The 25284-nt window shown below is 52.5% G+C and overlaps 1 protein-coding gene across 12 annotated transcripts in view; it reads left to right on the top strand.

The window, feature by feature from the left end:
* LOC122165188 (myosin phosphatase Rho interacting protein) overlaps nucleotides 1-25284 on the top strand; it is a 57960-nt gene that overhangs the window by 28628 nt on the left and 4048 nt on the right. For 9 of the 12 annotated variants that reach the window (XM_042827953.1, XM_042827951.1, XM_042827949.1 and 6 more), the window contains 16 exons: nucleotides 4750-4891; nucleotides 5356-5472; nucleotides 6691-6747; nucleotides 7164-7232; nucleotides 7414-7503; nucleotides 7622-7731; nucleotides 11516-12101; nucleotides 12871-12987; nucleotides 15926-19792; nucleotides 21595-21742; nucleotides 22282-22399; nucleotides 23022-23181; nucleotides 23480-23599; nucleotides 23743-23829; nucleotides 24393-24555; nucleotides 24948-25033. In XM_042827953.1, coding sequence (XP_042683887.1) covers nucleotides 4750-4891; nucleotides 5356-5472; nucleotides 6691-6747; nucleotides 7164-7232; nucleotides 7414-7503; nucleotides 7622-7731; nucleotides 11516-12101; nucleotides 12871-12987; nucleotides 15926-19792; nucleotides 21595-21742; nucleotides 22282-22399; nucleotides 23022-23181; nucleotides 23480-23599; nucleotides 23743-23829; nucleotides 24393-24555; nucleotides 24948-25033 — 6037 coding nt within the window. The other 3 variants (XM_042827955.1, XM_042827956.1, XM_042827954.1) reach the window with 2 other exon arrangements.

The raw sequence follows: 25284 nt of genomic DNA, 5'->3' as shown, positions 1-25284 counted from the left end.
CCTGTCCCCTCCCCGGCGCGGCACACGCGGGCAGCTGGCACTGTTAATTAGGTTAGCTCTCTAAATGGTGCTAGAGCCGGGTGCGTTATGCAACTGCTTAATGAGCTGAGAGAGGTTTCAAAATGTCGTGGCATTAATCTGCGAGAAGAGAGTCGGGTGCGGGGCTGCAAACAAGCTTAGTGCAGAGGAGGTGAGGAGGGCATCTGCAGGCATGCTCAGCAGTCATTGGGTGAGGTGAAGGATGTGTTAGTGCAGCGAGGGCAGCAGAGCAAACCGGGAGATGGGCCCCGGGCGAGAGGACTATCTGCCAGTCTGATTTTCTCGCCTTGATTTTCCTCTGGGCATGTTCTCTCTAGTGTGATTTCAGCAGCGCTGCCGGTTCGTTTCTTCACAGCCCCTAAAGGACTGTTTTCCAGCCTGGTGTCTGAGAGCTGGGAGCAGGTGTGGGAGCTTTGTGCCCATGCTGTGGGTTGGCAGCAGGATCCTGCCTCTCCTGATCCCATCCCGGCACTGGCAGCACGCAAAGGTTGGGGCAGAGGAGCAGGGCATGGGATTGGATTTCTCCCTGCCTTGAGAGTTCAGAGGGGAAGGGTGCCAGGCAGGAGCCCTGGTCACCCCAGCTGGGGACAGGGCTGATAAGCTCAACTTGTAGTGTGTTGGTTCAGGTATGGATGACATTGTGTCCCTATGTGGTTGCTTGCACGGTCCCCAGTGCTGACAGTCTCTTGCTCCAGCCCCCATGGGCACTGTGCAGTTTTGGGATCTGGCATGCCAAAAGGAAACTGGGATCTGCCAACAGGACAGAGAAGGCAGAGGTTTGCATGCAGGTAGTGGGGATTACAAGAGAATGTTGCTGCCAGGCAGTGCCTTTTTTTAACATCAGCTCCATGCACTTCCTGCTGGCAGGTGCCTTTTCCAGAGGAAAATCTGTTTATACCAGCTCAGCTGGACTCCTGGGGCCTTTAGCAGAAATGCATTGCTGCATTGAAATGAGCAAAATGTCTCCTCTTTCTCAGAGCTGTACTGAGAGATGGGCAGGGATCTTGTGCCCATGGAGCTGACCCCAGTCCAGCACAGGGTGTGGAGTCTGGGGGTGATGGATGCAGCTCTGTGGGGCTCAGTGGGTTTGGTGCCCATGTCCAGATGGGCTCAGCAAGGCGCAGGGAGGCAGTTCAGCATCGCACCAGAGAGCTCCCATCTGCCCTGCTCACCTTGGCTTGGCTGCTTTATAAATACAAGTTCACTGAGTGCACAGATTCCTATCATTTTTTTTTTTTTCCTCCCCCTTCCAAATTCAGGCTGTGCTTATCAAGGTTGAGCAAATACAGTAACTCACATGCATGCTGCAGGGTCTGCTTCTCCTGACAGATTTAGCACTATACCTGATCCTCCTCCTCCTCAGTAACCCACTAACACGTCTGTGAGCATTTGCCTGAAGTCCTTTACCCATGCATGAACCCCACGGGCAGCATCAGGCATGGCTCAGCTTTGCCTCTGGACTCTCAGTGCAGCCAAACAGGCTCGCTCTGGTTATCTGGGTGTTTTTGTCCCTTCCTCCCATTTCCTTCTAACCCACTGTAAATCAGCACGGGAGTGTCAGAGCTACGGATGAAAAAGAGCTCTGTAACTACCCGGTGTTCCATCCTGAGTGACACACCTGTGGTCTGAGCTCCAGATAGAGCTGTTTTTCAGGCTCCTGCCCTGTCTCCCCATAGTAAGAGCTATTACGTGACTGATGCCCATGACTGTGCTGGAAATATTCCATGTCGATCATTAATTCCCAGCACTTAACTCCACGCCCCGTGCAGACGTCTGAGCTTGTGGTTGCTTCTGAAACATGCATCAGAAGGCAGCGCCGAGCAGGAGATATCTGTGGGATTTTGGCACGTGGGGGTCTGTGGAGTGCGAGTTCCCTCTGCTGGCACACACAGGGTGGGGCCACGGCTCTGCAGCCCACAGGGATTGAGCCACATCCCTGCTCCCTCATCCCAGCCCTGGGCAGGATGGGGCTGTTTCCAGGCAGTGATTTGGAAACCCCAGAGATGAATCTTCAAGCCTGTTTTGCACAGCACAGGGGTCTGTGGCAGATGCAAGCTGAATTCTGTGTTTTTGGGTGTCAGTCCCTGTGTGCCAGCAGAGCGGGGATAAATCTCGGTGCATCTCAGCAGCTTTGGAAGCTTTTGGGAGGGGTGTTGGTGTTGGATGGGGTGTCCTTGGGGTGCAGGAGCCCAGAGCTCGCTCCTTTGGCTTTTCTTGCACTCTTTCTGCACTGCAGTCTCTGAAAATGCAGCTTTTCCAATTGCCCCCGTGCTCTGCTTGTGCTGGAAGGAGCCTGCTGTGTCAGAGTGCAGCCAGGGCTGGCGATTGTTTCTAACCTCAGTAAGCAGCAGAGCTACTTTTCTTTCTCAAATTCCTTCTCTGGAGCTTCTTGGGATGTAAGGCTTTGCTCTGGATGCTGCTGCAGCAAAGACACAACTGCCTGCTCTCTAAAACAGAGCTTTCTTTTCCTTTTAGAACTATCTTCTTTGTTTTTGTGTACCTTTGGGGAAAATTCCTCGTCCTTTTCTTGAGGCTCACTGTCTCTCTTGCTGCTAAATAACGAATGAATCCACTACAAATAAGCCCTTTCCTCCAGTCAGAGAACACTGCTTCAGTGACAGCTTGCTGGCTGTGAGAGCTCTCCTTCCCCCTGCACACACCCCCCCAGCTAACAGCCTCAACCTGCAGCTCAGGTTCCATGCCTGGCAGAGATGAGCAGCCCGCAGAGATGAGCAGAGCTCCCTGGGATGAGTTCCATAGTGCAGCACCGAGCAGCAGCACAGCTTTCCAGCCGCTCCATCCCTCCCTGCCTGCAGCACAGCACTGTCAGCATGGAGCTGTGTTCCCAGGGACCCCTCACAGTAACCTCTCTGAAACACTGAGCTGATGGGACACACGATTCTTTCCTGTAATCCGAATGATATTAACCCTTGGGGCTGTGATTGGGTTGCAGTGATTTTTTTATTTTTATTTTTAAATTATTTTTATTATTCCCTCCTCCTTTTTCAATGATGAATTACTGGAATAGTTTTGATTTTGTTTTGTATGTAGATGCAGATATATAATTTCCTCTTCTGTTCATTCATTTTCCAGCCTTGTTTTCTTCCAGGTCTTGTTGCTCTCCACCTTCTCCTGCTGTGTTGCTGTGTGACGTGTCCGCCTTTACTTCGCCTGCTTCGCTACCATCTCATCTCAATCTCAAGCCGTAGAACAACCTGGTGGTGCAGCCCCTTTCATGAGAAATCAACCTGCTTTTGATTTTGTTTTTATGGTTTTTTTTTTTTTTCTCTTGATTTGTTTTTCTTCAGGCCTTCATCTGTTAGGGCGCAGATAACGTTAATTCACGAACCTCTTCCTCCTTCCTAAACTGAGTCTCAAAGGTTTGGGCCCAGGGGTGAAAAGGGGACAGCTGGGTTAAAAACTCATCACCAAAACAGTTCTCCGTGTGTCGGTGATGGAGGATGTAGATTTGTGCTCTGTGAGCTGGGTGCTGTGACGCACATCTCACCTGAGCAGAACATCCTGGGGAGATGGAGAGCTCTGCGTGAGCACTGGGATCTGTGTGCTCCCACTCTGCAAACTGGGAGGCAGTGGGTGCTGAACAGATGTCCCCAGAAACATCACAATTTAAAAAGCAAAGCTCCCCCCGGCCCAGTGCAGTTCCTTGGTCCTGGCAGCCTGGCTCTGAGCAGCAGCTCCCAGCGGGCTGAGCTGTGCTCGGAATGTGTCTGACTGAAGAGATTTGGTGCAATGTTAGTTTAAAACTAAACATCTCATGGTTTTTTTTTTTTTTTTTTTTAATTTTTAATTTCTTTTTTTTTTTTTTTTTTTTTTTTTTTTTTTTTTGTGAAAAGTGTTAAAACAAAAATGTTTTTGGATGACCTGTTTTCCCTCATGTGGTTACCCTTGTGATTTTCGTGCATGTTGAGGGTTCCTGATTTTAGATGTTTAGATGCTGTTTTGGGATCTTCTCTGGGCTGAGTGTTTTGGAGGGGTTCAAATGGGAATTGAAACCTCACAGCTTGGGGCTCAGCTGATTTGTGTCCTGAGGATGGATTACTGCTATGCTTTCCCAGGTTGTGCTCAAAGCCCAGAGGCTGGTTCTTGCCCAGACCCTTGGGGGTGCCAGTTTGAGACCAGCAGGTCCTTAAAAAATTCTGTTATTTTCACTCCTGTGGGTCAGCAGACAGCTTTTCCTGCTGAAATGGCACTTTTAATTCCACCTGCAGAAAGCCTGCTTTTTTGCCTATTGGGAGCATCCTTCTGCAGGGTGTGTGCTGCTCCATTGTAGTTCTCCATCCTGGGAAAGCTGGGTGCTGTGATGTGGTGAGGGTGCCCAGCTGCAGGTAGGGGCCAGGTGTGCTCCTGCTCCCTCCAGCTGCCTTGCAGGCCAGCTTCAGCAGAGGGCATGGGTTTTTTGAGGGATACCCGACTTACAGCTGGATGCTCCAGTTTGGTGCATGCCCTGCACGGACTGAGGTTTTACAGGATACATGCAGGGTGATGTGGAGCCGCCCAGCTCCCAGTGGGGTGTCATTTTTGTGCTCTGCAGTCTCAGGTTGTTGGTAGCTGCAGCATTATGCTGTAGGAGCAATGAGTCGAGCAGTTGTGCAGTGACCTCAGGCAGCCCTCGCGCGTCGGGACTGTGAGCTCCATATGACTGCTCGTGGTTTAAGCAGCTCTGCCTTCCCCTTTCTGTCTGTTTTCCAGGCGATCTCAGGTAATTGAGAAATTTGAGGCATTAGACATCGAGAATGCAGAGCACATGGAGACGAGCGTGCCAGCAGGAGCTGCCCTTTCCAGCGAGACGCGGCAGGGCAGGAGTGAGAAGAGGGTCTTCCCAAGGAAACGGGTAAGCAGTTTCCATACAACCATAGCACCACTGAGGTCTCATGGTGGGGTTTGGGTTGAGCACAGTGGGATCGTGTGCAGGGCAGCACTGCTGGTTCAGCCCATGCATGTTTGCTGCTCACGGCTCTGCTCTCTTGGTCCAGGTGCAGGTCAGGGCAGAAAATCAGGTTGTCTCTTCTCTATCCTCTGGAATAGAAAGAGGGAAACGTCAGATCTAGCACAGCAGGACACATCCTCATGGCATGAAATAACAAAAAGAAACAGGCAGTCTTGAGTCCCACTTGTGCTCAGACGTATTGGGAGCAGTTTATTCCCTGAGAAGCCTGAAAAAAGATCTTGCCAGTGAGGTGACACTTGTTCTGAGCCTGACGTGCCCCCGAAATATGTGGGTTTTTGTGCCATGAGCCAGGGAGCAGGACTTGCTGCCCTAGTTCTGTGCTGACCCAGGCTCTGCTGTCTGCACAGGACTTCACGTGCGAAGGGACAGCCGTGGGCTCCATCCTGGACGTGTCTGCATCTCCGCTGTCCCCACACCGCCGGGCCAAGTCACTGGACAGAAGGTCCACAGAGTCCTCCATGACGGTGAGCCACCAGGGCTGTGTCCTCTGCCATGTGGGTGAATGCCAGAGCCTTTCCCAGGCAGCTCTGATGGAAATCTCCTCATCTGCTCTCCCTTTAGCCAGCACATAGTGCATCTGCTGTGGTTGGTGTTGGAGCAGATGGGTTTGACTTGAATCAGGTGTGGCTAATGCTGAGAGTTAGAGCTCTGCTTTTTGCCTTTTCCCCTCTACTGCTGCAGAAATTAAAACAGGCAGTGCTTCATGATGGTGCATATTGGAGTAACGGGTACCAAGCCAAGTTTGCATTTGGTTTGGTTAGGAGAGCTAATACGTGGCCCAGTTTTCTATCAGTACTTCCATGATGTTTGTGCAGTTGCAAGCTGGTGTTAGTGGAACAAGGTCTTCCATTTGCATGTTCTAAATGCTCACCAGACCTGGAGGCAAACAGTGCAAAACAAGCATGGAACACCCTCCACTCTCTCCACCCTTTGTAGGAACAGAATAAATACACTAATCTCTGAGAAGGATTACTTAGCCATTGTAAATACATGATATTTACATTTTTCATGGATGGACAGCTCGTATTCAAGGACTTCTCAAAAATGCAGTAGCTTAGCATTTCTGTGGGCTGTTCATGTAGACTTGTACTGTGACAAGAATGACTTTAAAATTCTTGGTAATAAAAAGGTACAAAAAGTGCATATCAAGTGACAGTGCCCATCGTCTAATGTGACTGCAAGAAAAACTTGCAGTCAGTGGGAAATATTCCCTGCATCCCTCCTGGTGCTTCTGGGAGTGATCCCACGCTGCTGAGTGCTTTCCTTGCTGACTGCAGGAAGTAGCAGGTGCTGTTTTTGTGCTGGGATTGCCTGTATTTCCAGGCCCTGAACATAGGAACTCAGCCTGGTGCTGGATCCATGCGTGGAATTGCAGGTGCATTTTCACTCCTGATGGATGACAGAGGGGCAAAAATGCATGCAGTGTTGCTAACTGTGCTTCTCCTTCCATTGTAATTCTGGTGCAACAGTAGGAAATCACAGCTGCTAGGAAGGAGACAGCCTACATAAATCATACAGCAGATCCCTGTGCCTCCTTGGAGCAGACATTTAGCCCCCACGCAGCGCAGTGATCCAGCTTCACCGCTGCTGGTTCCTTTGATTGCTGTGCTGGGTTTTGTCACCCTGTTGCCTATTCCCAAGCTGGATGTGGCCACTCTGACTGCATCTGTTCTTCCTTGCAGCCTGATTTGCTGAACTTCAAGAAGGGCTGGCTGACAAAGCAGTATGAAGATGGGCAGGTGAGTCGGGGGCAGCTCCTACCTGCTCCAGTGTGCCTTGTGCCTGGGCAGGCTCCACACGTGTGGGTTCCTGCAGCCCAGCTGCAGTCAGTCCTGGGTGGCAGTAGGAGTGTGCAGAAGATGTACACGTATAAAACAAGTGCCAGGAATGGGCTGCAGCTCAGTTTTTAGATATCATGGATAAAACAAGAGTATCGTATTGCTTTTTTTAATTTAAAAAAACAAAAAAGCTTCATCTTGCCAGGGGAGCTCATGGAGGGCGCTTGCTGTATTTCATCATCGCTTGCAGGGTTGAAGCACTGCAGCATCCTTCGTGTTGCTGCCTGCTCCTCTCTCCCCAGCCCTTTGGGGGGGCTGCTTGTGGAGCTGGGAGGGGAGGGGCTGTTGGTAACTCCTCTGTGCTGGTTGTTTTGTAGTGGAAGAAGCACTGGTTTGTGCTGACTGACCAAAGCCTGAGATACTACCGGGATTCGGTGGCAGAGGAGGTAGGTGTCACTCTGTGGGGGAAAAGCCATTGCTGCTGGGCTCTGTGCTCCCTACAGCCCTGCTTGTTGTCTCCCTGCAGTGCATCTCACCAAACCCTACCCTGCACCTCCTGCGCAGAACCATGGTGCTTTTGATTTGCAGTGTGTTACAGCATCCTTTATCTCTCTCTTCTCTCTCCAGGCTGCAGACCTGGATGGAGAAATTGATTTATCAACGTGCTACGATGTCACAGAGTACCCGGTTCAGCGGAACTATGGCTTCCAGATCCATGTAAGGATGGTGAGGGGCAGGGATGCTCAGGGCTGGGTGCTTGGAGTGGCTGTGGGGTGTGCAGGATGGTGCTGGTGGGTGCAGCCCACAGCTCTGAGCCGATCCCTGCTTTCCTCAGACGAAGGAAGGGGAGTTCACCCTTTCTGCCATGACGTCTGGCATCCGTCGCAACTGGATTCAGACCATCATGAAGCACGTTCGCCCCACCACTGCGCCTGATGTAACGAGGTAAGGGGAGTCACGGCCCCTGCACTGCTTGGCTGTGCAGAAGGAGCTCTTCCTTGTCCCTGTGCTTTCCGCTTTCTGAGCCTGTCTGCCCCCAGAAGCTCTGCCTCTTTCTTAAACCCCTCTCTCTGGGCTTGATCTGGATATACTTTGTGGGTGTGCAGATAATGCTGAGTTGCTCTTACGGGTGCAGTTTTCAAAGAGGGTTGAAAATGTGGCTTTAATTTGTGCGTAGGAATATGAAATACTGTTCCTATATCAAGGCTCCTCTGGATTCCCACCAGGTATTGTGAAACCACTTGGATTCAGCTGTGCTGGGTTCCCCCTTTCCTCTGGCTACTGTTCAGCATGAGCTGCCTGGCCCTGCTTGTGGGTCACAGGGCTGAAGGAGAAGCTCTTTGGCTCTGATAGACTTTAAACTCCATCCAGTGAACCGCCTCCCTTCTCTTTCAATGTTCCAGCTAGCAGCAGCTCCTTCCCCTTGCTCTTTAGCAACATCTGTGTCTCCTCCTGCCACCAGTGCCAGAGGAAGGGGCCCCTTGGTTCCCTGCTGTGAGCGCTTGAGGCTGAGAGAAAGGGCGTTTGAGCCCCTCACAGCTAACCAACCATGCCAGCCACACTCCCATGGGCTTCCCAGACACGGCCACAGCATTCACTGTCTCCTGTCTTTACTGTGGCTGCAGCCAGTAGGGTTTTGCCAGGTTTGCCCCTGCCTTGGTGGCATGGCTCTTCTCACTGGCTCTGCTGGCTGGGGATGCTCCGACCCCTATGCCCACCCTGCTTGGCACCCATTCCCAAGCTCCAGTGGGTTCACAGGATATCAGGGAAGCCACCTCTCTCTTCACTCCTCTGTGTGTTTGATTTTCATGCAATCCCAGGAAAAACTTCTCTTTGAAACTATCCGTGCTGAAGCCCAGGTTGGAAAACTGTGTTCTCTCCTGTATTAACATGTTGTGGTTTGTATATCTTGTGATTCACTGCATGCTCCTCCTTTTCTGCACCTCGGATGGGAAGTTCTGCAGTTTTCATTTATTTTTCTTTCTTTTTTCTTTTTTTTTGTTTTTTGTTTCCCCCTTTATTTTTCTTTTCAATGAAAGCCAGAAAGAAGGGAAGAAGCAACCTGGTCTTGACAGTTGATTCCCCCACACTGGTGCCTTCTGATGTGACTAGATGTGAAGATGAAGACCAAGGAAATTTGAGGGGACCTCTCAGCCCTTTAAGAGCCATATCTATGCATAGCCTAGCAGGTTACTGCATCTCGGTGCTCCTGTGCTCACTGTCTGCTGCCCTGAGCCCACGTGGCATGGTTTGACTCGGCTTTACCCTGCAGAGAAGGTCTGGGTGCTGGTCGTGCAGTAACTTGCTACGCTGCATAAACAGACGGCAGCTCTGAACCCCGAGCTGATGATGAGGGCTTTATAGGTGCCCTCGTGTTGTTTTTCACTGGACTGCTTCCAAGTGGGGTGCACGTGGGTTTGAGGCACAGCACTGAACTGCAGCTCTGCGTGCACCAGGGCTCTTTGACAAGCCCTTGGGCTGCGGTGTGAGCGCAATGTAGCACAGCCTGTTCGGTGTCTTTGATGCACTGTTGGCATCCTCACCCTGTGAGCAGCTTGGGATGGGGCTGCTGGCTCCCATCACCCTCTTCCACGTCTCCACTGGGCCCAGTGCATGCTTCCTTGTTACTCAAGTCTTAATTACTGTTTATATCCTAGCGTGTGGCAGCACCCTGGGGGGTGGGTGCTGCCCTGCTCCCTGCTCTGCCATCTCCAGAGGTGCTAATTACACAGCAATGGCCATGCAGGTGTAAAGCACGCAAAAGGAGCAAAGAGGCTGCTTCAGCCCCTGGTTGAGCTCCTAGCCCTGGTGTCCCCCAGTTCCCATACTCATCTTGGAGCTTGTGCCATGCTTGCAGCCACCCCTGTTAGAAACCAGCTGTCTGTTGCCTGCTCTGTAAATCTCTCATCTCCCCTTGCCACGTGGTGTGAATTTATCTGGATGGGAGGAGGTACAAAATGAGTGAGTAGCACCAGTAGCCATAGGGTGCTGCTGGGAAACAAAGTGCTAAATGTGGGGGCTGTCTGCTGAGTTTCCCAGCACTGTGCCCTTTGGGGGTCTGTGCAGAAGGAATGGGCTGGCAGGAGGTGGCACCTGTAAGCATGCCGAGGTTCATAGAGTCCTTGGACATCCCGAGTGGGAGGGAACCCGTAAGGATCATGGAGTCCAACTCCTGGCTTCTTCCATGTGGTGTTCAGAGCAACGTGCTTTCTGTTCCACAGCAACATCCAAGGGACCTCAGGACTCCCTTTCTTCCTACTGCTCTGCTCCATTTTAAGACTTCATCTCCTTTCTGTTTTACTTATTTAAAATGCAGTCGTAATCACTGACTGCACGTTGAGCACTTGGCTGGGAGTGTGCTCTGGAGTCGTGCAGCAGCATCCTGTGGGTGTGGAGTGAGTTTTCCATGGTGCCTTCTGGGTTTGTTGAGGAAGGAGTTATCTCCAAGCTAGTCTCAGCCAGTGACTGCCAGAATTTCTTGAAACCCAGCTCTGTTGAGCCTGTGGTTTGATTGTGGATGGAGGTACATTGGAAGATACTGGCTATGGACACATGCAGTTCTGCTCCAGTCTTTGTTTTGAGGAGAGGGGTTTAATCTGTGTGCTGGAGGAGCCCTTCTGTGTTGCTGCCTTTGGGACCAGTGGTGCACATGGGCTTGTGGAGCACTGTGAGCATTGATCTGCCTGCAGTGAAGGGCCCAGGCAGGTGCTCTCTGGCTCTGCTCCCTGTGCCCTTCTGGAAAATTCAGCTGGACTGTGCTGGAACCCTGTGGTTGTGCAGGACATGGGGCCCAAGGGCTGTGCTGCAGGAGGCATCTGGGGTTATCCTGGTAGCACAGGGATTGGCAAACACCTGCTGTTCTCTTGGGAGAGGATTCCTCTGCAAGGTTAACACACAGCTATTCTCTTTATTTTAATTTTGATCTGCATGTTCCAAGGCTGGCATGTCTGCCTCTAATGAGCTAGTATTGCATCATGAGCTGCCCGTAGGTTGGAGGTGGTATTGCCCTTCCCTGTTCTCTTTCCCTGCTTGATGAGTATGTCTCCCCTCTCATCCCTCTAACTCAGCACTGAAAGCCATTCCTTGCTTGAGAAACGGCGTTTTAGGGGATGGCCATGGTGTGTTGTGTAACTCTTGCTCTCCTCACTGCACCAACTGCGGCACCCATGGCAGATACGTGCCTTCAGTGTTCACAGTGGCACAGAGAAGTTTTGGGCCCTGTTCACAGGCTGACTCTGCTGAGCTTGAGGAAAACCCGACCCCAGTTACCAAAGGCATCTTAGAGTGGCTCTGTGCTTCTCTGCAGTGCTGAAGCCAGGCTGACTTTGTTGGGACTGGTGGCATCCTCTCTGCTAGCCCACGGTGTGGCCATGCTGATTAGTCTGTGCACATGGGCAGGTGCTGGAAGAGCACCTGAAGCCTTTCCCCAGCCCATGAAGGTGGTTTGGGGCCACTGCTGGCCTTGGGGTGGCTGCCAAGGAGGAGTGTGGTTGGGATCGGCCACCCCCTAGGGCCGCTTGCACTGTGGCTTCGCACGCCGGCACAACCTGAAGAAGGGCTGCTGTGCCCGAGAAGTGACGGGAGATGGAGGGGTAGGGGGACACACACCTGGCTTTGGCTTGGGCTTTGGCAGCCCCTTTCCACCCAGCTCTTGAAGGCATGCCTGAAAGTGCCTGGCCACCTTGAGCACCCGGTGACGCTTTCTTTTGCTGTCTCTCTGTCCCTGCAGCTCCCTACCAGAGGAGAAAAGCAAAACGAGCTCATCCTTTGAGCCCAGCCCAAAGCCCAGCGAGAAGCCGGACGCGGAGCAAACAGAGCTGGACTCGGAGCAGAAGCGGAGCCGTGCACGGGAGCGTCGGCGAGAAGGACGATCCAAGACCTTTGACTGGGCTGAATTCCGCCCCATCCAGCAAGCCCTGGCTCAGGAGCGTGCCAACGCCGCCGACTCCTCCAAGAGTGGCACCGCTGCCTTCTCCAGGGACAGCAGCACCGCCGACACCGACCCAGGCGAGCTGGAGCGGGAGCGGGCCCGGCGGCGCGAGGAGCGGCGCAAACGCTTTGAGATGGTCGACACGGTGGATGGAGCAGGGCCAGAGGAGACACTGAGGATGGAGGTGGATCGGATCCTGCCTGTCCCCGCAGACATCAAACCGCAGAACGTCCACGTGGAGATTGAGCAGCGGTGGCACCAGGTGGAGACCACCCCGCTGCGGGAGGAGAAGCAGATCCCCATCGCTCCTCTGCACCTCGCTCACGCTGAGGACCGGGATGAGGGGCTGGCAAAGCAGCACCTGACCACACTGCTGGAGAAGGAGGTAAAGCAGGAAGCCTGAGCGAGGGGAAAAAAAGCTGTGTTTATTCCTGCTTTGGGATAACAGTGAGCAGAGATGGTCAGGGTGCCTTGAGACATAGATCCATGTCCATCCTCTGTTCCCAGTGCTGCTCTTGCAGGTAGCACCCCATTGCCCTGTCCAGCCCGCATCAAGCAGAGGTGCTCCTGGTGTTTGTTACCCTGCCTTCCTCTAATGAGATGAGCACAACTGAGGCATATTAACCAGACTCTACATTTAAGCTCTTAATCCTGTTTGCCTCTGCAACTGTAGAGATTTGTGCCTACAGTTATGCCTACAAAATCATAAATGGGCTGGAATTGCAGTGCGTGCCACAAAAGTTCCCTTCTTGTGAGCCTACATCAAACAATCTCAAGATTTTAGGAAAAGAATAGGTGGCTCAGCTCACTTGGAAGAGGTCCACATGTGGGATAACAAAGGTCATTGTTAGTCAGGATTGAGGTGTATTAACTGGAATGAAAGAGGTACAGGCACAGGGTAACCAGGAGCATCGCCAATCTGAACTGGGGTGGGATTTGCCTGGGCCATGCCTGGCACGAGCTGGTGCCGTTCCTCCTTTGCCACATTGAGCTTCATGAATTAAACTCGAGCACAATGCAGTTCTTTCAGAGGGAGGGGCTTTGCCTGTTAAAATGAAATCCTGGTTGCAGAGCAGTGCTGTGGGAAGCCCTGTGCTCTGATGGCTGAGCCCGTGCCTGCTCACTGGACTCTGTCTGTGTTCGTGTCCCTCCAGCTGGAGCAGAAACAGAAAGAGGCCCTGGAGCTCCTGGAACAGAACCGACACCTGCAGGACCAGCTGAAAGTGGCGCTGGGTCGGGAGCAGAGTGCCCGTGAGGGCTACGTGTTGCAGGTAGGAGAGCTGGGAGGAGAGGGGAACCCATCCTCCCCTGCATCAAAGGGACTCCAATGTGCTTCGGTGTGAGCACACCCCAGTTCGTGGCGATGCACAGCGCTGAGCAGGCTCCAAGAGATTTGACCTGCTTGGAAAAGTTGCTGATTCTGTTGATTTAAAAGGTTTGCCTGCTTATGAAAACATCTGGTTTGGTTTGCAGCAGGCAGGAGATAATGCTGCCTGTTGTCATCCCCAGGAGAAGCTGTAGATAGGATCCCAGCAAAGCCCATCTCTTGTCTACTCTGTACTGTTTGCCTTTGCAACAGCTCTGATCCCCCTTCCTGAGTCCCAGGTGTTCCTGTCACCCAGTAGGACAGACATAAGGCTTTCTGAGCATCTCATGGCCCTGTGTTTCTCCTGGCCAGGGAGTTTATGTGGTTGTTCCATGGCAAGCCCAGCAAATGCAGAGGCATCAGTCATCCTGGGCAGAGCATCAGGTTGTCACACCTACAGCCTGGCTGCTGTATTGGAGCACTTTGGTGGTTTCTTCTCTTGCAAGATGCCTTTCCTCAGGAAAGCCTGGAAGGGTTTTGGAATTTTTGGCAGAAGAGGTGGGAGAATCTTTTGGGAAGCCTTTCCTCCCCACCTCCAGACGTTGGCTTTTGCCACCTCCTCCTCTGAGCGCATTTAAGTTCCAGAGAAGTCATGAAGCCTGCAGGGCACCCCTGCCTCTGCTGATTGGTGATTTGATCTGCTTGCTCCTGGTGAGCCAAAGTGATGCTGTGCTCCTGTGGCAGCAAACCTGACATCCTTGTTTGTTTCTCAAGGGAGAAATTTCCCCTGAGGAAACTGCAAAGTCAGAGAAGGCAGCCCAGGCATCTTGCCTTTCTGACCTGTGATCTCCATGGAGGAATTATTAATGCATTTGTTCATTTTGGAGCCCCCAAGCTATAGTGCTTGCAGAGAGCAGTGCTGTTTTTACTTGGCAATGTTGGAAGAGAATCTTTGGGGACCAGAAGGAGAAGAGAATGACACAGAGCTAGCAAATAAGTCAGGGCTCGGGAGACAGCCCCATCCTGTTTTGAACAGCAGATTCAGCATCCGTAGGGCTGTTTAGTGAGATGGGTCAGAAGCAAGGTTTGTCTGAGGTGCATAGAGGAACTCCTGCAGGGACATGTCTTGCGAAACTGAGTGCTGCATCCATCTGCTGTTGTGCTGCTGTGCTGAAGTTGACCCTAGCATGAAGGTACAGGGAGGGGAGGTCTGTAGGGGAGTTGACCCAACCTTTGCTGCAGTAAGAAGCGTCCCCAGCTTTGACCTAGGAATTGGGCAGGGTATTTGGAAGGGTCAGGGGTCTCTTCCTTGGGATTTCCCTTTCATTGTGTAGGAGCAGCGGGGTTAAAACCCTGCTGCAGAAGGAAGTAACCCCACCAAACCCTACTAGGGGTGGAAAGATGGAAGCAGGTTATTATTTGAGCTTTTCTGTAGCTCCAAACTGCAGGCAAACATCACAGCCTTTTTTTTTTTTGGATGCACTCTCTGAACTTGTCGCTCCCCCATACCTCCATCACCCCCAATTTCCAAGAGGTTCCTGTGCTGACCAGCTGGCTGCCAGCCCGTCCCTCCCGAGCCCCGTGGCAGCCCCACGTGGACACAAAGGATGCTGTTCCGTAAGGCAGCCGCTGAGATAAGCACCCCATGCATGTGCTGTGCACTGCAGCCTCTCTGCCCTCCTGTAACAACCCTTCTCTCACTCACAGCATCCTTGGGACATGGTGCCCAAGCGGGGGGGGCATGGCAGGGGCTCAGACTGCCCCGTGGTTTCCCCAGCTCTGGTCCCAGTGGGTGAGAGGGGTCACATACTAACCTGTCCCTGGGCGGATGTTCTTGCATGGTTTTTTTGGTGTAAAGCATGAAATTTAACTTAACATAACTGAGTGTCACATCTGTGGGCTTTCCTTACCAGCAACCAGAGTACAGCAGGGCAGGCCAAATTCCTAGGCTTAACGCTGTGCTTTTCTTGCCTCTTCCTGTCTGTGTATTTTTTTTTTAAAGATACATAATTTCTGTCGCCTATTGCATGACTCTCTGTGAGTTTTCTCTTTGCATGCTGCGTTGCTTTGATTTGAATCTCACAAAGGTTGGTTTCTTTTGTTTGACATTCTCATCATACCTGCCCCCCCCACCCTCCCTTCACTTGTTGGGCTTTTTATTTTGTCCTTTTTTTGTTCTTTGTTTGGTTTTGTTTTTTTTTACAGGTAGAGAACTTAGATCCTTCCTAGCCTTAAGCTCTAGCATAACAGCATCTCTCTAATGCACTGAGCAGCCAATAAGTCCTGTCTGGCAGCCCCTGAAATGACATCGCCACGCCGGCTGTCCTGTCTCGCTGCGTTCTGCTGGGAAGTGATGTCATTTGCTGCCACCTCACTTTCTGTCGTTGCTTTTGTTCGGTAGGACTGTGGTACCTGAACTGTGCACTTTTTGTTTCATAGCAAAACGAACCAACACACTAAAAGCAGTTCCTTTCTTCTCGGCCTGTCCCCATCCCTTCCTTCTCACCCGTCCAGTTTTTCTCTTGTCTGTCTGTCTCCGTTTTACTGCTGGTGTTTCTTTTTCATCGTTCTTTTTTGTTCTCTGTCTTTTGGTTCCGTTTGATTTTGGTTGTTCTCCTTTTAGCCTGTGACTGTACAGCTGTTTTGACGTTACGGTCCATGTTTTCTGTTACTGGAAAGCAGTTGTTACTCATTTAAAAAAAAAAAAAAAAAAAAAAAAGAAAAGAAAAAAAAGTTAGACAAAATAAAATTGTGCCAGGAACAAATCATCCCAATTGGAGCTTGTGGGGTAGCAGCCAAATCGCTGCGAGGAGCTTTTCCATGGCCTGCCTGGCCAGAGGTGTGACACTCAGAAGGGAGAGCCAAGAGTGTTACTAATCTAGTATTTAATCAATTTTTTTAAGACCGAGGTGGCCGCCTCGCCGTCAGGTGCCTGGCAGAGGCTCCACAAAGTCAACCAAGACCTCCAAAACGAGCTGGAAGCACAATGCCAGCGTCAAGAGCTGATCAATCAGCAGATCCAGTCGCTGAAGCGCAGCTATGCCGAGGCTAAGGACGTCATCCGGCACCACGAAGCTGAGATTCAGAGCCTGCAGGCGAGGCTCAGCAACGCGGCAGCTGAGCTCTCCATCAAGGAGCAGACCTTGGCCAAGCTCAGGAGCGACCTGAGGAGCGAGAAGGAGAAGGCCAAGGAGCAGCTGGAGGAGTGGCAGCATGGCGAGGCCGCGCTCAGCTCCCAGCTGAAGGCCAGCGAGCAGAAGCTAAAGAATGCTGAGGCTCTGCTCCTTGAGAAGACCCAGGAGCTGCGGGACCTGGAAATGCAGCAGGCTCTGCAGAGGGACCACCAGAAGGAGGTGCAGCGGCTGCAGGACAGGATCGCCGAGCTGAGCAGGCAGCTGAATGCCAGCGAGCAGACGCGCATCCTCATGGAGGAGAAGCTGCAGAAGAATTACGAGGCTTTGCTGGAGAGCTGTGAGAGGGAAAAGCAGGTTTTAATACAGAGTCTGAAGGAGGTGGAAGATAAGGCCAACGAGTACGAGAATCAGCTGCAAAATAGCGAGCAGCAAATGGAAATTCTGCAGAAGGAAAAGCTGAGTGCAAAGTTTGAGGGCAGCGAGCTTGTCCACCAGCTGGAGGAGCAGCTGCTGCTGAAGGAGGCCAGCATCCAGAAACTGGGCGAGCACATCAAGGAGCTCGAGAGGGAAAGAGATCAGATAAAATGTCGGTTCCATGAGCTCATGAATCAAGTTGCTGAGTCAGATAATGAGGTTGCAAAGCTGCAAGCCAAGTTGAAAATGGAAGAGACCAACTACCACAATCTGGAGCAATCGTTTGAGGAGGTGTCAGATCAGTTCCAGGGTGTGCAGAAAGTGCTGAAAGAAAAAGAGGAGGAGCTGAGGCATGTTAAGGAAATGCACTTGAGAATTGTGGAGAAGAAAGATCAAGATCTCAGCGAGGCTTTGGTTAAAATGGTTGCTTTGGATAGCAGTTTAGAGGAGACTAAAGTAAGGCTAAAGGCCAAGGAGGAGGCTTTAAGGAAATTAACCAGCGTAGGTGCGGAGCCGTGTGCTGAGGAGGCAGAAGATGTTGGCTGCCATCTGGAGGCTGACGAAAGTCACCCATCTCAGCTGGGGCAGCCTCTGCCAACTCACGATGCCCTCCCGGTTCTGACCTATGCGCTGAAGGAGGAGGAGGAGGTCCTTGAGACCAGCCAAAGGCGAGCAGAGGAATTTGACTCCCCTTCCAAAGCTGCAGAGCTCCAGGACCAAGAGTTGGCTCAGAAGGCCTTAGCAAAGCCTGATGTAGGAATCATGGGGGCCAAGAGGCAGAGAATCCGTTTCTCGAGCATCCAGTGCCAAAAATATATCCACCCAGATGGATCGGAGAAGAACTGGACCAGCAGTACCTCTTCTGACACCAGCCAGGACAGGTCCTTGTCTGAGGAAAGCATGTCTTCGGAGCCAGCTCCTGGCTATCCATCATCAGCGGCAAGCGACTCCGAGACCTACCTCTCCATCATCCACTCTCTGGAAACCAAGCTGTATATTACAGAGGAAAAACTGAAAGATGTAACCATGAAGCTCGAGAGCCAGCACGGCCATAACCAGGAGACTCTCATCGCCCTGCACCACCAGTGGGCCAGCACAGAGTCTCAGCTGCGGGAGCAGCTCCAGAGCAGCTTATCCCAAGTCAGCACTCTTGTCTCGCAGCTGGAGAGCGAGAGGCAGGAGAAGCTCAAACTCATAGAAAATCATGTTAGCGAGCTGGGAGGTTTCCAGGTGAAAAACGATCAAGCGCTGGCTTGCTTAGAGAAGTGCAGGGAGCAGCTCAGATCTCTCCCCAAGTCAGATAAGGAGCAAGAGAGCGATTTGTTCCTCGTTACTCTATCCAGCATGGAAACAACCTTATCGGGTGCAATCCAGGCCTTGGGAGGGGCACCGGCCCCACCGGAGTGTCAGCAGAGTGAGGGCCTCGTGGCAGGGTCCCCTGTGCCAGATGGGGGGGTGCTGGGTGAAGGGGAGCCCGTCTCTGAGGAGCAGCCAGCAGGGACTTTTGGTGCGGGCCAGTTGAGGTGGCTGTCTGAGAGAGTGGCCTTTGAGGCCTCTCTTATCAGCCAGATAGCAGAGTCTCTGAAAAATGCAGGCTCTGAGATATCACAGCTTCTCAGGGAGATCCAGGGGACGGCGGAGGTGGTTCTGATAGAGCCGTCAAGTGCTTCTCACACAGCAGCTGACTTGGCCGGTGTCCTATCTAAGAAGCTGCTGCTGGAAGGGGAGTTCTGGAGCCAGGTGGAGGAGCTGAGAGTGCACCTGAGCATCAGGCAGGGAGAAGCAGAGGGCCAAACAGAACCAGCAAGTTTGGGCTTTTCTCCGTGTTTTCTTAGTGCTGTAGCAGATGCTACATTGATCAAAGCAGAACTTGGGTTTGTGGCGCAGAAGATGAGGGACTCTTTTCACCAGAGATTAAAAATGATCGAAGAAGACCTCCATAACACCAAAACAGCTCTCCAGCAGCACAAGTGCATGTTGGAGGAAATTCTCAAAGCTTATAGGACTCCTGATTTTGACAGAGTTGTGCATCAGATTTCTGAAGCGCTTGAAATTCAGAAAGATGCTTCAGAAAGAGCCCAGATCTCCTGGGACGGGAGCTGCCTCCAAATGGGACCGTGCCAGGAGGGGGCCAAGGTGCAGGAGGTTCGTAGCCTACCAGGCCATGGCAGTGGTGAAGCTCTTGTTTCCATTCAGGAAGATCTTGCCCAACAACTAAAAGACAAATCCAATATTCTTAAGGAAATCTCTGTTGCCTTACTTTCTCTGCCTCCTGAGGAGGCCATGAGAGATTGCCAGAAGCTCTTCAAGATATCTCAGAGCCTTTCATATCACTCGTGCATGGGAGACCTGGAGCGCTACTCCTCTTTGTTAGTTCAGGATGCAATAGTTCAGGCTCAGGTTTGTTACGCTGCTTGCAAGGTCCGCCTGGAGTACGAGAGAGAGCTGAAGTCGTACAAAGAGTCCTTGCAGAGCATGGATGCACTGTGCCAGGAGCGTGTGAAGACCGTCTCCCTGCTCCGGGATGAGTACGAAGAGCTGCTGAGGAAGCAGCAGGGTGAGTACAGTGAGGTGATCGCCATGCTGGAGCGGGAGAACGCCGACCTCAAAGCCAAGGTCTCCCAGCTCGAAGGTCAGCGGAGGCTTTTAGAAGAGGAGGAGCACAAACACAGCAAAACTTTGAGCGAGTTGCAGGGCCGCTATGAGGAGGAGATTCGGAACGTGATTGAGCAGCTGAACAGGACGGAGGATGCTCTGAAGGCTGAGAGGACGGAGGGCCTCAACCAGCTGGACGCCATCGTCCGCGACAAGCAGGACATGGAGCGCTACCACCTGGAGCAGATGCAGATGCTGGAGGACAAGTTCCAGGCCAAGATCAAGGAGCTGCAGGCCATTCACGGCGAGGAGCTGCAAGCTCTGCAGGAGCACTACAGCCAGAACCTGCAGCGCCTGCAGCACGCCCTTGACGAATACCAGCAGCAGCACCCGGATGCGGTCCCTGCGGTGGGGCCGGGCGGTGGGGATGGCTGGGGGGCCGGGGAGCCGGGTGGCACCAGGCAGGGACCCAGCGGGGACCTGGACTCCATGCACGGCCTGCGGGAACGCATCCAGGAGCTGGAGGCCCAGATGAACGTGATGAGGGATGAGCTGGAGAACAAGCACCTGGAGGGCAGCGCTTCCATGCTGAGGGAAAAGTACCAGAAAGACTTTGAGAACCTAAAGGTTTTACCGCGTTTCGTGCTTTATGGTATCTCCCTCTGAGCGTACTGGGAGGGTGCATTCAGTCCTAGTGTTTGCCTGGCCTAGGGGCATCCCCTGTGCAGGGCATCACTTCTAAGCAAGCCCCAGAATGCTAAAAAAAAGGCCTCTGTAGAGCATGGTGTTTTATCCATGCTTCCTTTCGTCTGTGCTGGGGTATTCTAAATGCATTGCTGAGCAGGAGGGGGGAAAGGTACTGGAGGGAGGCTCAGCATCACGGCTGCTGGAGGTGTAGATGCCAAGGAGGGTTTCAAAATAGCTCCATGCTATCAGGCTCTCCTTCATTTTGAGCACTGTAGTGTTTCTCCTCGTGCCCGAGGCACACTGTTTGTTTGTGTCTTCCCTTCAGAAGCATTCCTGAACTCTGTCCTTCCCAGTCTGATCAAATCTCCAGTCTGTCTCTGCTGCCCTCAGAAACATGAGGTGAGGTGGAAACCTGTGCTCTCCTGCTGTACCTTCCCACAGAAGGATGCCAAGTGCTTTGCTACAGAAATCTCCTCTACACAGGGAGGTCACTGGTGGTGTGTGCCAGCAATTCGTAACATAACAAACAGTGCACAGTTACTGGAACCCCAGATTTAGGTGCAGAAAGCCCAGAGTGCCTTTTGGATTGGATGGTTGTGGAACCAGTCTTGTAGAGATGGTTCTTCTGAGCCAGATGGAGGATGTAGTGTCAGTAACACTAGGTACTGGTTTGTACGTGTTCTCATGTGCTGGATTTATAGCAATGCATTTACAATACGTGAATTACGGAGTCTCCCACCCTGTGGAGGAGCACCCAACCTTTTCCTCCAGTGTTAAAGGAGTAATGAAGAATCTTGCAAGCCAAGTCCAGACAGCTTCTGGCACTGAGCTGTGAGTTTCAGAAAAGAGAGCTGAAGTGAAAAAGGAAAAATTCCTCCAGACTAAAACATAAAGGGGTGGGAAAAGGCACTCAGCTGAAAGCTGAGGAGGGGAGTGACACAGGTTACGTAGAACTACATAACAGAGTGGTGGTGCATAGAATGTTCATTAGTGTAGGTCAGTAGTTATGTTTTTGTCACTTGGGGAGTGAATTTGTTCCCCCTTAAATCACTCATGGAGTCCCAGTGGCTCCCAGGGGGCAGTTCTACTGTCTTCAGAAATGAAAGAGAAGCCCATGTGGGGCTGGAACCCTCCCCCTCGCCCCGGGTCTGACGTCTGCCCTGGGGAGTTCAGGGCCAGCTGTGTGGGTTTCTGCTGCCCCACTGCCATCATAGTGCCTGGGGTGTTATATTTGCCTCCTACAAGGCCGTGAGCAGGATCTGGGCAGGAAATCCACGTGGGATTTGAGCATTCACAGCTGGCGATTCCCAAATCCCCTGAGTGCTGCTCCCTATTTCCTGGCCTAAACTCAATCCTAGTCGTTGAATTAGGAAATCATTTCCCATGCAACATTTCAAATGATGCTCACTTGTGAATTAAGGTCCATTGCTGTTATGAGCCATCTGCTTTCCACCCAAAGGTGACCACAAATGGAAGCATGGATTGCAGAGGAGAGCAGAAGGGGCGCAGCAAGCTTTTTTGCTATTTCAACATGTTTGCGTTCCCTGAATGCTTCTGACCCCAGGCCTATCCCTGCCCTTCCACTGTCAGGGGTTGAGGACAAACCCTGACCTTCTGAGCTCCATCCTCAGCTGGCTGCTATGTGGATGGGAAGGGAGAAGACCCCAGGATGGCAGCCAGGCGCCCTCCACCCACTGTCGTGCTGCTCCCAGTTCAACTCCATCCCCTCATCCCTCTTGCAGGCAACATGTGAGAGGGGCTTTGCAGCCATGGAGGAGACACACCAGAAGAAGATCGAGGACCTGCAGCGGCAGCACCAGCGGGAGCTGGAGAAGCTGCGGGAGGAGAAGGACCGCCTGCTGGCAGAGGAAACAGCTGCCACCATTTCAGGTATGGGGACAGCCGTGTGCTGATGGGGGAGGGTGTTTGCTCCAGGATGGAGGAGCTGCACAGGGGTGGGACGAAGGCTGGACAGTGATCAGAGGGAGACAAGGAAGCGCTGGTGTTTTGGATGGAGTTCCATCTTCTGGTTCTCCAGGCTTGGTACGCATCTCACTGCCTGGAACAGCGTGTGATCGCTTTTCGGTTCCATCTCAGAAAGGCATTAACCATTCATTGCTGCTCCCACAACAAATTCCTTGTTCGCTGCCGCTGGGAGTTTTAAAGCACTCAGGCTCAGCGTCTCTGCATTAGGAGTCCTGCAGTTCAGGAAACAATGTGTGAATTGGTCAATTTCTTGGACTTCACTGAACGGTGGAATTTGCAGAGCCCTTTGCCACACTGGGATGAAGGGACTGCAGAGCAGTGGGGTGGCTGGCTGGGCTGACTCTGTTTATTGTTCCTGTAAGAAAACAAACCAAAGAGGCCCTCTCCAACTGTGCTCTTTGGGCATTGCAATGCCAGGCATTAACGCTGTGCCACCCCTGCAGCCATTGAAGCCATGAAGAACGCACACCGGGAGGAGCTGGAGCGAGAGCTGGAGAAGTCGCAGCGCTCACAGATCAGCAGCGTGAACGCCGACATCGAGGCCCTCCGGAGGCAGTATCTGTAAGGCTGGCTGGGGTGGCTGTCTTTCATGGTGGGGTCAGGCATCTGGGAGGCCCCTGGCTCCTCTGTGATTTTGGCAATGAGTTGGAGTCAAATTGGCCTTCGCAGGGGCTTCTTCCCTCAGTCCCAGCTGCAACCATAGGTTCCTGGTTGCCTTGGGGGTTTCAGGGGCTCAGTTCTCCACACTACCCAGTGGCAGCAGCTTTATGGTCACCAAATATGCAGAGGTGATGCTGCTTTTCTTGCTGCTGTTACATGAGGACAGCTGGGCCACATCTGACCAGGCAGGGCCAAAGTACTGAAGCCAACCAAAATGGTCAAATAGCTTTGTGAACGCTGATGCATCTACGTTAGGTGTGTGTGAGTGTGCAGGCTTGATAGATCTCAGCCCCAGTTTTGTAAACTTGCCCACCATTTAACCTCCAGGAAGAAGACTCCTCTGAGTTGGTGGCCAGGTACCATTGTGCCAGGGAGGGAAGGGTTGGCTTGCTCTGCATTCGAGGTTTTTCCCGAAGGGAGCACACAGATCCCTGTCCTCAGTCCTTAGGTTGTGCTGGACGGGGGTGAGGTGCTCGAGGAGGAGCAGGAACGCGTGTGCAAATGGTCGATGTCTCTTTGGCAGGGAGGAGCTGCAGTCGGTGCAGCGGGAGCTGGAGGTGCTGTCAGAGCAGTATTCACAGAAGTGCTTGGAGAACGCCCACCTGGCGCAGGCGCTGGAGGCTGAGAGGCAGGCCCTCCGCCAGTGCCAGCGGGAGAACCAGGAGCTCAACGCCCACAACCAGGTGAGGGCAGGGGGAGCCGGGAGGGTGGGGATCAGCACGGTTTGGTTGGACGTGGTGATATTAGAGGCTTTCTCTAGTGTTAATGATTCTATGGTTCCATGTCATCATGGCATCGTGTCTTTGCTGCCCCAAGCTGGCTTCCTTGTGTCCAGTTGGGGTGAAACTGTGAGGTTTGTGATAAAAGATGCCCGTGAATGGCTCCATAAGGCAACAGAGAAGGCCCTAAGTGGGGCCAAGGAGACGTCACCATCTCTCTGCTGAGCCCTGGCTCATTCTGCAACATCTCCCCCTCTTCCAGGAGCTGAATAACCGCCTGGCTGCGGAGATCACGCGGTTGCGGACCTTGCTGACCGGGGAGGGTGGAGGAGAGGCTGCTGGGTCGCCTCTCACCCAGGGCAAAGATGCCTACGAGCTGGAGGTGAGCACCTTGCGTTGGGTTACAGCGGGGCTTGGGGTCCCAGTTTCCCCATTTTGTACCAGGCAGTTTGGTTTTGTTGTCTGTGAAGCTCTTGGTGTTTGTGGTGTGTGCAGGGTGCTATCACGCTGCTTCTGTCCTTCCAGGTCCTGCTGAGGGTCAAAGAGTCAGAAATCCAGTACCTGAAGCAGGAGATCAGCTCTCTCAAAGACGAGCTGCAGACGGCACTGAGGGTAATGTCTGCTGCAGGACTGCTTCTGCATATCCTAAGAGCTGTGCTTGTCTCCCCTCTGTGTGCTTAGATTCCAGCTTGCTTCCCCCCGGATTTAAAACAGCATTTCATTTTTGCCCTTAATTAAACTGAATACCTGCGTTGGTGTTGTCAACAAAGCCTCCCACAACTGTCAGCCCAGGACTTATCCTTTCTTCCTTCTTGTGGGAAAACATTTCCCTTGAATGTTTTTTCCCTGTGCCTGTCATATCAGAGATCTGAAATGGCAAAAATAATCAGTGTTAGAGACCTCCCAACATTGGATCTGGTCCACTTTGGACCAGATGCTGGACTCTGAGCTTTCTGTGCATCTGGAGTCCCACGTATCTGCTTGGTGCAGCTCTGAGCACATGGCTGGCATCGCTGCCCGAGGCTCTGAAGTGCAGAGCAGGGGACAGAGCTCCTCGCTGGGTGAGCAGGGCTCTGCTCCTCCTCTGGCTGCTGGTGCTGAGCTGCTCCTCATGCATTCCCCTCAGTTCTGGCTGTCTGTCTTACGCTCTCGGGTTGTTTTTGTTCCCTTGCCAGGATAAGAAATACGCCAGCGACAAGTACAAAGACATCTACACAGAGCTGAGCATTGTGAAGGCCAAGGCAGACTGTGATATCAGCAGGTTGAAAGAGCAGCTGAAAGCAGCCACAGAAGCTCAGGGAGAGAAATCCCCTGTGAACACCACTGTATCGGGATATGGTCAGTGCTCTTCCAGCCGCTCTGAGCCATCTTTGGGTTCCTGGTTTAGCGCGTGCATCCTGGTGTCTGAACCCTTGTGCAGTACTTGGTCTGAGCACAGGGCTTTGCATGGTGCTTTTTTTGCCATTTCACGTTGGATCCCACCTCTGCTCCTTGTGGAAACCTCACTGGGGCAGCAAGAAGTGGGCAGCCCAAGCACCCCCTTTCCCCAACCCCCATCCTTCCAGCCTCAGGAGAGGAAGCTAGTGGATCTGAAAACCCTTCTGCTACCTCCCACCTGGAGAGCCTTGTGCTGAGAGCCTCCTGCCCAGGCCTGGCTTGTTGGGATGCAGAGAAGCCCCCGTTTCTTGTAGGGGACACTGCACTAATGCTGTCGTTTTGCTTCTCCCCAGATATTATGAAATCAAAAAGCAACCCTGATTTCTTGAAGAAAGACAGATCCAGTGTTAGCCGGCAACTAAGGAATATCAGGTCAAAGGTGAGCTCACAGCTCTTCCCCTGCAATGCAGGTGGCCAGCGTCACTCTCCGGTGGGGATTTAAGATGAGAAGAAATGGGAAGGAGAAGAAAATGGAGGATTTCCCAGTCATCATTACTAACCTGGATGGCAGCTGGGAGAGCACTGAGCTGGTGGATGGGATGTGGTTTGCAGAGCCCACTGCCCTGGAGTGCCCTGATATGTAGGGGTGGAGCTGCTCCTCGCCTGAAACAAAGACAAAGTTCACCTGTT

The sequence above is a fragment of the Centrocercus urophasianus genome, unplaced genomic scaffold (genome assembly GCF_019232065.1).
Source record: "Centrocercus urophasianus isolate 14NV4802_14NV808 unplaced genomic scaffold, USGS_Curo_1.0 seq_29, whole genome shotgun sequence".
NCBI lineage: Eukaryota > Metazoa > Chordata > Aves > Galliformes > Phasianidae > Centrocercus > Centrocercus urophasianus.
This window is presented reverse-complemented; position numbering and strand designations above follow the sequence as displayed.